This window comes from Melospiza georgiana, chromosome 2 (genome assembly GCF_028018845.1).
Source record: "Melospiza georgiana isolate bMelGeo1 chromosome 2, bMelGeo1.pri, whole genome shotgun sequence".
Taxonomy (NCBI): domain Eukaryota; kingdom Metazoa; phylum Chordata; class Aves; order Passeriformes; family Passerellidae; genus Melospiza; species Melospiza georgiana.
In genome coordinates, this window is record NC_080431.1 from 43287334 (window position 1) to 43300856 (window position 13523).

Consider the following 13523-nt stretch of genomic DNA (forward strand, 5'->3'; position numbering starts at 1 on the left):
TGTGAATGTTATGTAGTATTCTGGAACAAAACTGGGGTGATTTCAATTCCAGAGATAACCTCAATCTCATGTGTTTCAATCTCTGATACTGAAATCTTTTACCTGTTTTTTTAACAGCATAATATACCCAATGTCACAGGAACAAACCTGTTATTTATGAAATGGACTTGATATTGAGAGTGTGTAACTTGTCACTGGAATAAGAGTACAAGAAAGGGTGTTAGAGTTCCCTAGAGTGAAAATTTCTTTGTGGTAGGAACATTTTTGGAGGAGGTAAATGCCAGATTCCTAAATGCTTAGGATTCATGATTTGGATCAAGTTGTGAAGATCACCAAGATAAGGAACGCTTCAAATTTGGCCCCTAAGAGTTTGTTGCCCACTGCTTAGTAAAGCCTCTGATACCTAACTGAGAGTCTTAACAATCCTGAAACATTGGTGAACCAGATGCTAAATTCCTGCATATTACCTAAATTGTTAACACTACTTTTTACCTGTGACTAGCAAAAAATGGAGAAAAAAAATAGTGAGAGAGGGTTATACACCAGTTTTTCCAGAAATATCTGCCTCTTTGGAGTAAAATTTTAGGAAAGTAGTTAAGTTTTAGGAAAAATATTGGGCAGTGGACAGAATCCTAGGTGATATCTGTTGCCCGGTTTTTAAGTCAGTAAGTTCTATTTCTTTACTGTTTCATGTAGAGTAACTTGTACAAAAGTGGCAGGCTGTAGAAGTGAAAAAATATCTCTGATCTGCATTATTTAATAAACACAATTTTGAACAGTTCCTTTTTTGAAAAATTTTAAATGGAGTCTAAAGTTAATATTTTGCCACAAACCAAATTAATCTTTTCTACACAAAATCTCGCTTAAGGAAGACATATTGATATTCCAGTGCTGTTAGTTTATTACTATGGCTTTTTTACAACTACAGAGTACTTCAATTTATTATTAGCAGCATTGCCATTTATTATTGCAGTGAATTTGTTAAACACAAAACATTGCTATAGACTAGACTGCTGATTGTGGAAATATGAAGCAAGGATATAAAACAATAGTTAAGGTACTAAATTGGTTTATTTTGCATTTCTGTGTAGTTCAGTCCCATGTTTTATTGGAATTAAAGGGTATTTTACAAATGAATTGATAAAGCCAAGATATATAGTTTTCTCATGGATTTTGTCTATGTCATATAATATGAGAATAAAACTCATTATCTGTTTTGTTTGTACAGTAATTATATTTCGTTGTCCTGTGCATTCCTTTTGCTCGCTCCATCTCATAATACGTGCTGTAAAAGCACACATAAATAAATAGGATAAACAAATTAAGCTGTTTAAATAAATTAATTTACTCTGCAGCTCTGTATTCAAATCTTATGTGCTCACTGGATTTCATTTTAATGAAACCCTTCTAAGAACAATACATTGTATGCCAAACAGTGAAATTATATTTTAAATGAATGATTAAATATACCGTGTTCTAATTTATATCAAATCTGTACACTGTGCATGCTTAAATCCTCCTAAATCTAAAGAAATAAATCTTCTACATTCTGAAAACATCTGCATTATAATCCTCCTCTTGAATACCCAGATCATGGACATATAAACACAATCAAAGTCATAATAAGCCTAGAGCTATGATGCAGTTAAGCTATCCTCATCAAGGTTTTTGACTTAAAAACCTAAGACTGTTAAAGTGGAATCCACTTAAATGTCTTGCAACATTGCTCTAAAAAATCTCCTCCCACTCCATCAGTATGCTCATTGAATCCCTTTGCAATCAGAATCTCAAGTTCAGCAGAATTTTTTTTATGAAACTTACCTTGAACAAATCTATTGATTACTATAGTTGAGGATGTTGCAAAATTTCTTGGGAATGCATTCAGAGAAATAAATATTTATCTAGTGACTGGGCATGATAAAAGAATGGCTGCTTGAAAAGAACCTTTCTGTGTGAGGAATGTACTGCTTTTTTCAAGAAAATACATTTGCAACAGCAAGAGTTTTTTTGTGTTATTACACATGTATACTAATTGTATTATTTCATTACCAAAAGCTTTTAGTGAGTTGAATGTGTGCAGTTGTTTGTTGATTGGTGGTTTGGGCTCATTGTTTTTCTCATTATAAGTCAGGTTTTCAGTTATCAAAAGGAGAAAAACAAGCAAAAAAAAAGTTAGTTTAATATCTTCAATCCTTCCAACAGATTTCCCCTATAGGATTCATTTATTTTTATCACTATTTTTCCAAAACAGCCTCACTCTCACATACTTTAGCAATGAGTCTTGAGAACTTTCAGCAGTAAAAAGGAAACTGCAGGGAAAGACAGTGAATTTTCTAGAAAGAGCTATCCTGCGCTCATCTCCATTTGATTATTGTTTGTATTGTTTGTGTCAGACTTCTGGGTAAATATCAGATGTATCTGTCTGCTACATACTAAGAATTCTCACACAGCAGCTATGCAATTCAAACCATCACAGTCCTTACATTCTGGTTTTCAAAACCAAGGAAACTCTTGAAGTGCATCATAGCTCCTCTTGGCTGCCCTGCCAGGCCTTTCCCTGCATAGAAAAATATGAGTGGTGGTTTTCCCCATTTTGAAGTGATATGGCCACATTCATCCAAAAAGTGTGATTCATTCCAAGTTTGTGTTCCATGGTAAAAATAGGCATTTGGACTTACATCAGTCATGTGACTGATATAGGTACTATAAGGAGGTTGTAGTTTCTTTATTATCCATAACAGTTCCAAAAGATCTCATTGCCCAAGAAACCTCTTTGAAATTAAATTGTGAAGTAAAAGTCAACATGAGATAAAACAACAGTACCTGGTCTTTATTTATTTACAGAAATACATAATTCCTCATCCCATAAAGCTAACATCTGTAAGCCAAAATGTATGCTTCCAATTCAACTGCATGATACGAGTAACAAAAATAAACTAAACAAACAAAACGCCAAAAAAACCCCAAAAAAACCAGAAAAAACCAACCAACCAAAAAAAGAAATGCAAACCAACAACAACAACAACAAAAAGGTGAACAAACATCTTAATTTTTAAAGTAGTCCAGAAGGCAGTTAAAAGCCTGATAGGATGAGCAGTATTCACATTGCATGCTGAAATGTAAGGTCTAGTGTCCTAAAGTTGCCAAGTTTCCCTTGAGAATGCTCTGCAAATCCTGGAAATGTCAACAAAGGAATGAATAGGTTGGAATTTAAGAGGGAGATTCAGTTTAGGGAAGTGATGTTTGGAAACAGAGGCTTGGTTTAACATTGCCATTTTTTCTCGATGGCTTTTTGTGTGGTCTAGGAACGTGTTCCAGACAGCCCTTCTCCTGCTCCTTCTCTTGAAGAGGGCCGAAGACCCGGCAGCCACCCATCCTCCCATCGGAGCAGCAGCGTGTCCAGCTCTCCCGCACGGACCGAGAGCTCTTCAGACAGAATCCGTAGGTCCCGTTCTTCTCCTTCCCACCCCTCCAAAGCTGATGAGGTGCAGCTTGTGTTTCTGGTCACAGTGACCTCGCCTTGAACAGGTCTCATATGTCTCCCGTTCAGAAGCTCAGCTGCAATAACTGTCTCCCAGCATTATGTTCCCCAGTTTGCAGTACCATAATATCTGATGCTACCTTAACGGGTACTGATACAAACTGCCATCATGTCATATTAAACATAAAGATATGAGCAGTGAAATACAGAATTGCAGGCAGGAAGCAATTTGCTAGATTAGTTTCAGAACTATACATAAAGTGTAAACATTTTTAAAAGAAAGTGAATTTTATTTAATCAGGTTACTCAGTTTTGGTTTCTATATTGAATCTGACTTCAGAAGCAATATTTTATGTGGTAGAATTGCTTGGTAAAGAGAAGAATTGGGTGAAAGAAATTAAAAATGTTCATACTTCATAATTTTTTTAAATACAAAAATTTTTTAAAGGTGAGAAATATGATAGAAAGAATATCACCTCATAGCTCACAGGGGACAGAGTGAAATTAAACTGTGGTGCCCCAGAGTGATGCCATTCTTATCAAAGTTCCATATACATGTTGTAAATTACATGGCAAAGACTCTGAAATCTGTGATATTCCAGTGCAGCAATGGAAATTAAGGTTTTAAATGCATACTATTTTATGGATGTGTACTTAAATTCGTATTACACTTGTCCATTCCCTTTAATACTGCTCTGTTGCAGGTTTTTGTGTGTTTAAATAGTCTTTCCACAGTGGAATTTGTCAGTAGGTGAAACTGGAGGGTTTGGCACACACATAGAAGGCCATGAAATAGCTGCATGAAATAGGTGGCCATGCTGATTAGATGCAACACGTGTCCTTTAGGCTGCTCCTCTTCAGGCTCTCCCTATGCTCAGGAAACTGACTCTTCATTGACCTTCAGATGAGAGATCTTTCATTAGTGTGTGATGAAAAATGACTTACCAAAGAAAAGAAATGAGGCCTGACTATGACAAGCTGAAAATTCTGTTTTCTTATCACTTGGACAATTCAGAGAGCAGATTAAATTGGCATCCCATATACTGTGACCTGTCTCTTTCCCCAGGCTTGACCCACAAGCCTTTCATTATATTTTCTTTCCATTGTCCATTTGAGGAGTGGGAGTGATGGAGTGGCTTTGGTGGGCATGTGGTGTCCAGCCAGGATCAACCCACTGCAGGCTTCATACGTGAAGGTCTGAAAAAACCCCTCACAAATGTGGAATTAATTTTTTTCTTAATTGATTGAACAGTATTTTTGTTTACAACTGATGAAGCTCTTTTCCATTGTTCTCTTAAAAAAACCCTAAAACAATAAAACATCAGAAACTCCCAAAATCTAAATTGAGAGATATTTATTGTTTTTGCTAAGGAATTGCTCATTTTTTAACAAAAAAGGAAATTATACTGTTCAGTTTACTATATAGTTTACAGAGAGGAGTGGGACCTTTGCACTTTTTTTTCTTCCACGTAAACATAGCAGAGTTCCTTAAGTAGTGGATCACTTCAATAGCTTATTTATTTATAAGATAATTATTTTCTGTCCTATCTGATTTGCTAACATTACACCTGATTCTTAAGTACATCTTTTGTAGTGCCAGCAAGAAAAAGATGGCTAGTACAGGAATATGGGTTCCATATAAAAAAAAAAAAATTACTAAAATTGCATAAACATCTTGAAAAATTTTTTTTTTCCAGAATAAAAGCATAGAAATATAAACTACCTAATAAGAGTTTCTGAGGTGTGTTTGAGACTCATGAGGGTCTCTGAAAGATGTTGGACAAGGCTTTTCCACCTGTCTGATGGGCAAAGAAGCAATTCTACTGTTGCACAGAATATATAGAAAAACAGTGTTTATCACCTGAAAGGCCACAATGCTTCATTTAAGGAAGTTGTTAGGGACTGCATATTGGGAATGTTGGTCTCAAGCATTTTTGTACAATGAACTAAAAATTTAAGAATTCTCGTTAAATAAGGGAGAACATATTTGCAAATCTCTAACTTTATCCAAAGTTACTGAACTTTCTTTTTAAAATTCATTGTTTTAAAGTAGAAGTGTCAGGAAGAAACTTTTCCTCTCTGTGGATCCTGATAGCACTAATTAAGTAAGTTTGTGATTGTTAGAATTCTTGTATAATTACGAGGAAGACAATGTAAAATAAGTAAAAAAGAGTATTGTTAGTATGACAGCTGATTTCTTTCTGCCTGTGCTTGTGTCTAGCAGCTGTCCATCAGAACGGGCTCTCTATGAACCAAATGCTGATGGGTTTGTCACCTAATGTCCTGCCTGGACCTAAGGAGGGGGATCTGGCTGGTCATGATGTGGGACATGAGACAAAAAGAATACACATTGAGAAAGGTAACATGAATATTCTAATTCTACTGCTTCAGTGTAAAACAGGTGTTGTCTCGGTAGCTAAATATTACTATAATTGTGATTTTTACTTTCCTTATTGAGATTTTTGTTTAGCTGATCTTTTATTTTCAGTTTCACAAATCAAATTGGACCAGGATAATAATTTTCATTATTGTTCTATTTTGTCATCTCCAATATTAATGAATATATAAAAATATATAATATAAAAATATAAATATAAAATTATATTATTATTATTATATATTATATATTATTATATTATTATATATTATTATATATATGAGGGAGAAATTTCATAAATATTGCAAAGTAGGATGAGTCAAAAGCTGTTTTACATTATTATTGCCACTCTGACCCTTCTGCAGCACTGTTTAGGTATTTAAAGTTTCTGTCTCCGTCCAGTTGACTTTAATGACCTACTTCCCAGAGGGACTGAGCACCATGAAAATTAGTCCATGTGTGCAAAAATGAAAAAGGCTAATACCAAGCCATTAAATTAGGGAATTGCATAAAATGAGGCTGGTATACATTATATAATGGGATTTAAATTTAATTGAGTATATGACCAAAGTGTTTGATCTAGGTGAATAGTCCACATGCACTTATGCTGATTATGACACCATTTCATCTCTGCTGGTATTCAAAGTCAAGTTCCTGTTCAGGGCTCTTACAGGGGATTTTGGTGGGGTGGTAGTGAAATTTCTAAAGGTGCATTTTGTGTTTTATTTGCTTAATAAATGTGAATTTTAAGTCTTATAGACTGGAAACATTTTTTTTAAAGAGAGGCTTAAAAAGCAATGCATGCTTTGAAAAAAAATTTCTTTAAGCTTATCAGAAAAGTCAGTTCTTTGAGCACAACGAGAGAAAAAGTAAAAAGTACAATAACCAGACATTGAAACAGAGCTGGAGAAACTGCTGTAGCTATGAAGATTTCAGAATAAGACATTTTGTGACAGATTTTAGTAGCTATAAGGTGATTCCTCCTCTGTCTTGTGTTTGAACACTGAGATATGAAAAGGAATTAAAACCTGGACAATTCTGTTCTGGACAGGTGGTGTTTTTAATAAGATTACCAGAAAAATTAATGGAAACAACATTTCTTTTATATAAACCATTTAGTTTGGTTCATTGCACACACAACCTGTTTTTGCTTACACTATGCCCTCACTCAGCCTCTGCAAATTGTATCCCTGCTGTGAAGTATGATGTGATCAAATAGGTTTGTTTTGAATTTCCATAAATGATTTTATTTCAGCCTTTGAAGTTACTTGTTTAACTGTAATCTGACTGGTAAGTTCTGCAAAGAGAAGTACATATTAAGAATGGCAATACTTTTGCATGTCATTCAGTTTTTCAAAGGGTTTTTTAATTATGCTATCCCAAATATGTTTTACCAGTCTTTGCAATATCTGTTCTCAGTAAAACTGCTGAGAATTCTCTTTTTTCCTCAGTCCTGTTTAGGTCAAAACACCTTTTTTTTTCTTTTCTTTTTTTTTTTTTCCCTGCTCTGTTCCAGCCTACTGAATTAATGGTAAATATTCATGGGCTATCTAGATTGATAGGGGTTACTAAATTAAAAATTGTTTTCTGTCATGACTACATTTATCATGTCTCTCATATCAATCTTGTAACTTTAGTACTAATCTAATCTGTATTAAAACAAGTAATTTGACTTACAGATATTTGGGGAGATAATAATTATCTAGTTTTGTCACTGTGAGCTTGCAATCAGGTTTTGAAACTGTTTTACCCCTGGAAATCAGTCTGACGGTGACCATATTTAAAAATGCAAACACACATGCAGGTGGTGGCACTTTTATTGTTAAAATGCCATCATCTTCTTCAGCTGAGAAGAAAGGAAAAGGAAAAGGAAAAGGAAAAGGAAAAGGAAAAGGAAAAGGAAAAGGAAAAGGAAAAGGAAAAGGAAAAGGAAAAGGAAAGGAAAGGAAAGGAAAGGAAAGGAAAGGAAAGGAAAGGAAAGGAAAGGAAAGGAAAGGAAAGGAAAGGAAAGGAAAGGAAAGGAAAGGAAAGGAAAGGAAAGGAAAGGGAAAAGGAAAATAGAAGTCAAAAGCTCTAAGTAAGTATCATGAACCATTTAAAAATTAATGTGTTTTCTTCTAAGACTTTTGTTGGCAGAAATACACTAGGTGCAACTAAAATGTCTTTTAATAGAACCTAGAAAATCCTTCCTAGTCTGGAAGGTCCTGTCTTCTCTCTTTTTGTCCTCTCTTCCATTAAAAAAAAGGAAAAGGTGAAAAATCTCTGAAGTTATCTGAGATCAGGGATAGTCAACAGATGACTTGAAGGGAGAACAAAGTTATAACAGAGCTAACTGATCAACATAACAAATTTTTGTCAGAGGGGTGAACCATTTGTTTGACCTGATCTGTGAGCTGGATGTGGGTGAAAAATGCCATTTACCTGTTAGAAACATAGTACAAATGAGCTAATTTGACCAGTCCACACAACAAGGTGTAATATATTTAGAAACAGTTCATTGGCATTGGCAAACTGAATAAGTCTTTCAAAGATCATATGTATTTCTATTAAAAATCTATCAAGAATTATTATTAATGACAAAAATCAGTTTATTTTATTAGAGTGGTTTAAGCTACCAGTAAAGCACTTATGTAGTTTTGTGGAGGGTTTTTTGTTTGGTTTTTTTGGTTGGGTTTTTTCTTTTGTTTGGGTTTGGTTTTGTTTTGGTTTTTTTTTTGATTTTTTTTTTTTTTTTTGTTGTTGTTGTTGTTTAATTTTTGAGGTTTTTTTTTTTTTTTTGGTCTTTGCTTGTTTTATTTGCCTTTAGACTGCCTTCAAGATATATTTTCAAGTTCTGGTATGTGGAGTTGTGAGTGACTTTACCTTCCATTGGGTCAGGTTATTATTATGACGCCAACCATCAAATGAGGATCTGTGGATCTGACTGTTAAAACTAGAAAGTTCACCTAAGGCTCTGGGTCATTATTTGTTGCAGGAAAACTGGAAGAGTTTCTGTTGTCAATGTTAGAATGTTTATTGATAAAATGAAACATGAGTGTTGAGGACATTTTCCAGCTGCTTAACCCAGGAGTGCAGCTTGGCTGCATCCTAGCTTTGTGCTGGGTCCAGACCCAGTGTACATGTCTGAAGTTCCACTCATGCCCTGGGTTCCATAAGAAGGATACTTAGGTTTCCTAAGGTAGTTTGTGGTCCAGTGAGGTTCCTAGTCTGGACTAGGGAGGACAGCAGAGCACTTCTGCCTCACAGGTCATACATAACTCAAGATGTCATCATCTGTATCACCAGAGGTCAATTACCCCAGATTTCCAAAGTTTTTGCTTATTAGAAGACAGCAGCATTTCCAATTTTACTGAAAGAAGGCTGTAGAACTGCAAATGGTCCTGGGAAGAATGAGGTAAGTTCAAGTACACAATGTTAGCTCAAGTGTTTGACAGCCAAAACTAAGCATCTACTTTTGTAATCTATAATTATGAACTCTTTGATAATACTCATTTGGTTTTATTGAGTCAGACTTAACAAGAAGGGCTTATGTGAAGTATAGGATTCATATTAGAAGGGATCCTTTCAGTTTTCTATGTTAAGAGAAGACTTCAAGTCTTTTCAAGTTTCTATGACATGAAGAGTCTAGTTCCTCAGTTTTGGTGAGGTACATTTCATCACTTTTCCCGTTCAGCTTACGTATGACATCCTGCAGACCTTCCCAGTCTGAAGCTTTGAGAAGCAGATTTTTGGTGTTTTTTATGGAACTGAATATCTGTTCAGCTCTTCAGTAATGCTATCTGTTAAGCATGGATAGGAAAGAGGAACTAGTGGAGAACATAAAAGACTAGATGGCTGAATCCTGATCTTCTTTTTGCCCATTGATCTGAAGTGCTTCAAAAAAGAGAGTTCAAAATAACCAATGGCTTAAAAGTCAAACACACCGTACTTGGAGATGTGGAGCACATTTCCTGAGCCCTATCCTTAATCACTGTGCCTTTTGTAAAAGAGGAGAGATATTTTAACATTATCCCTTTACCCTTAAGGACCTGGACCCAGGTTGTTTTGGGTATGCAAGGTGTAATTTATAGCTCAGTCCTGCTGACAGTGTTTGTCTACTTACTAGCTCCAGGTGGCTGCATGCCATTTTTTGGGTGATGTTGGAGGCAGTGGCTGCTCATAGCACCCTCTAACTGGTACCTGGCTAGCAATACCTACTTGCACTTTACAAAGAAATGTAAAACTCAGCTCACTTCAGCCCAAGATTCCCTTATGGGGCACAGCCACTGAAAAGTTTGTTGCTTTAGCACCAAATTTAGATGCTTAAGTGTTTTATTGGATCTGGCCTTAGGGCATCAGATTAGAATTTTCTGTCTCCATCAATTTGGGCTGTTTTTAGATAGACACCAACAGCAAATGAAGCCTGAATGTCATGCTTACATTTTCAATTGAATATGTTATTTGAGATGTTATGGGAAGGACACTCTCTTGCTGAAAAAATGCATGCTCTTTTCTATGGCAAAGTATAAAATACTCACCATGCTCAAAAACAAGTTAAAGTATTTCTTTCAGAAGAGTTTTAAACTATGATATTAATGGAAATTCCACAAGTAATTTTCAGGTAATCAACAATAACTGCTTCTTGACAGCAGCAATTAAGGTATAATTTTATCAAATCCATGTATGAAAAAGCCCCTGGGTTGTCTTTCTTTTTATTTTATGTCCCCCTGTCAAGACAACATCAGTCTTAGACCTTTGGCTAATATTTTCTAGAAGAGAATGAAAAATTTCAAAGTATCCTCAGTTAAAAATGGAAAATTTAAATATTCTGAAGTTAGAATTGGATTTTCCTGTTAGCATTCATGCATCAAAAAGGGAACTAATGATAAGTATGCCATCCTATATAGTTAGATATTCATTTTGTATTATAAGCAGTAAATCCTCTTAAAAGGCATGTGCAATGTAAATATAGCATGCTTTTTCACCTTAATAAATACAGAAACACATATGAATATGTTTCTATAAATATGAAAGACTCAAAGTTTTAGCATCAACACAATTCTCTCCAGCCTGGGCTGTTCTCTAACAAAGTTATCAAGCAAGTGATCCTGACCTTTGCTTAAAATTCCATTCTGAGAAAGCCCTTTTTTAAGGAGGATACTTACCAGCTCATGTACAGAGTAAATTTCATCAGCAGCTCTGCTGCCTGGCTGCTTGATGTAAACATATTTGCTATGTGTAAACATATTTTATCTGTTCATTTTTGTGTGGATGCATACTCACAGAGGGATACTTATACAATGTATTTATTTGACTGAATATTGCATTTTAATGTAAAAAGAAGAATATTATTATACTTAGATGGGTTTCTACATGCCAGTACATTTGCAGTTAACACATTTTAAGTCGACATTCTCAATTCACATCTTAAATCTTATTTATTAAATCTTAATAGATTAGTTGTTAAATCCTTAAGATACTGAGTTCACGCTTTCTGTATCACTTAGGACTTCTCAAACCCTTAAAAGATAATAGTCAAATTTTTGACCTATGACAGGTAATACAATAAAGATCTGCTAAATTAAAGGTTTGATAAAGCCAGTATCACCAAGATAACCTTTTTACACTTTGGTTGTTGATGTATCTTTTCACTCAGTCTGAGAGGCTCAGGAATTTTAAAAGTACATTAAAAGCTATTACAGTTAATGGATTACAAAGGTGAAAAATAAAATCAGAAGTTTTTTCTTAATGGGTTCTTTTTTTCCTACGTAGCTGGAAAACATCTATTTTTGTTACATAGAAAACATATTATTGACTAGGGTGTGAATAGTATGTGTAGGCAGGAAGAAGTACAAAGGCTGTACAAACTTCTGAAAGCTTTTTTTTCAGTGCAAATAATTGGATAAATTTATTCCGGTAGACCCTCATCAAGTCATCCTCCAATGACATTCCTCTGCAGACTTGTTTGCTACTAGGGTCTTTAGTTCTGCCGGGGTAGTAGTAGTTTTGGCACATTTTATGAGAGATTTGCTGAGCAGTTTTCATTTGATGAATATGTGCACATCACTTCCAAAACATTCCTGGCTAACTGGGCTCAATGCAGCCCAATTGCACATAAATAAACTGCCTATTGCACATTTAAAGTGACTCACATGAGTCTTGGACACACCTGATTTTCTGAATAAGCTCATATGAGTTACATGTGCACAGAATCGGATCTATTTTCAATCTACTGAAACAGCCTTACCTGTGCAGTTCTTACACGTCTTGTGCCCCAAACAGTTCTGAAAGGTGCTTTATTCTTTAGTTTCTTTTTTTTCCCCCAACTTTCTTTTCAGTGATCATTATGTATCCTTCATGCAATAGACCTTAGAATAGTCTTTAGTTTGTTTATGGTTTTTATTGTATCTATAGCGGAGAGGAGCTATAAACCCCTGTGAAATAATTGTGCATGCTCATTATGATTTTTTAAATGAATTCTTAAATGAAAGACATAATGGGCATTGATAAGGTGTTAGAAAGAGCCTTTTTATCATGCTACCACATTGAAATTTTCAAATCATCAGTTGTCTTAGCGTTTACTTGTAGGAGAAATATGTTACAGGGAATGAAGTTAAAGAAGTTATGGCATCCCACTATGAGAGGGTATGTCCCATAGCACCGTGAGGGTGATCAAATATGGTTCTGTTTCTCTAAAGTAGTTATTTCTAGTTTGACTTTTTGCAGGAGAACAAAAGGATACATGATATGTCTAGCTGCCCTAGGACTGAATTGTGAAGACTTAACATATAATTGTTTTGTGAATTTAAAGGGAGCATGGAGTCATACATGTTCTTCCTGAAAACTCACATAAGTGAATGCCCTGGCTTAATGGAAATTTATGTACTAGGCTTTATTTGTACCACTTTATTCTAATGGTTACTGTTACAGAAAAGAGAGCTCACAGCAAAATTTTCAGAATGTCTTCCACTTGAGACTTCTTGAAGGCACTGCTTTGAAAGTGTTAATAACCTGCTGTGCAATTGGCTTTAAGTTTTATCTAAGCTGTTGAAAATACTCCACAAAATCAGTTTTGGAAAGCCTTAACTGAGAATTGCAGCACAGACATAGATATTATTTCCTTGTAATAATATGGCAAATTTTATATAACTAATAATATTTCTTTCTTAAAAAAAAAATTATTTCAACTACCTTTTTTGTTACAGTATCTACACATAATATTTTTGAAATTTTTGTTCTGAGAAAGTATTGCAGTATTACAATGATTATTACAGAATCTGCTATCTTTGCATGCAATCTATGGTCAGATTGAGTTGTCAGAGATATTTCTTTCCTTTAGTGCAGATAATTTGGGTTTGTGTCCTTTGAGATGTATCAGATTCTCACAATTCAACCAGAAGCAGTTTCAATTTGTTCCTACCATTCAACTTTAATTTGTTGAAAAAGCTTGTCCACTTTGATATGGTATCTCATATCTGGATGATTTGCATCAAATTCTCTTTCTGCTGCTTAGGAAGCTACTTTGAAAACAAAAAGTCCACAGACTCTTTGTCTCTAAACAGGCCTTCTTTGGGTTTGGAAACCTTGATTTAGATCCTAACAAACTGCTATGAAAAAGTTTGCCTTGTGACTACTTCTCCTTCACACAGCTCTGGTATTAAACTTAGTTTTGGTTTTAGAGAGTAG

At 34.8% G+C, this 13523-nt stretch overlaps 1 protein-coding gene across 4 annotated transcripts in view; it reads left to right on the forward strand.

Moving 5' to 3' along the window:
- DACH1 (dachshund family transcription factor 1) overlaps nucleotides 1-13523 on the forward strand; it is a 352602-nt gene that overhangs the window by 244759 nt on the left and 94320 nt on the right. For 2 of the 4 annotated variants that reach the window (XM_058018353.1, XM_058018351.1), the window contains exons 5-6: nucleotides 3306-3441; nucleotides 5703-5840. In XM_058018353.1, coding sequence (XP_057874336.1) covers nucleotides 3306-3441; nucleotides 5703-5840 — 274 coding nt within the window. The remainder of the gene's footprint in view (nucleotides 1-3305; nucleotides 3442-5702; nucleotides 5841-13523) is intronic. The other 2 variants (XM_058018354.1, XM_058018352.1) reach the window with 1 other exon arrangement.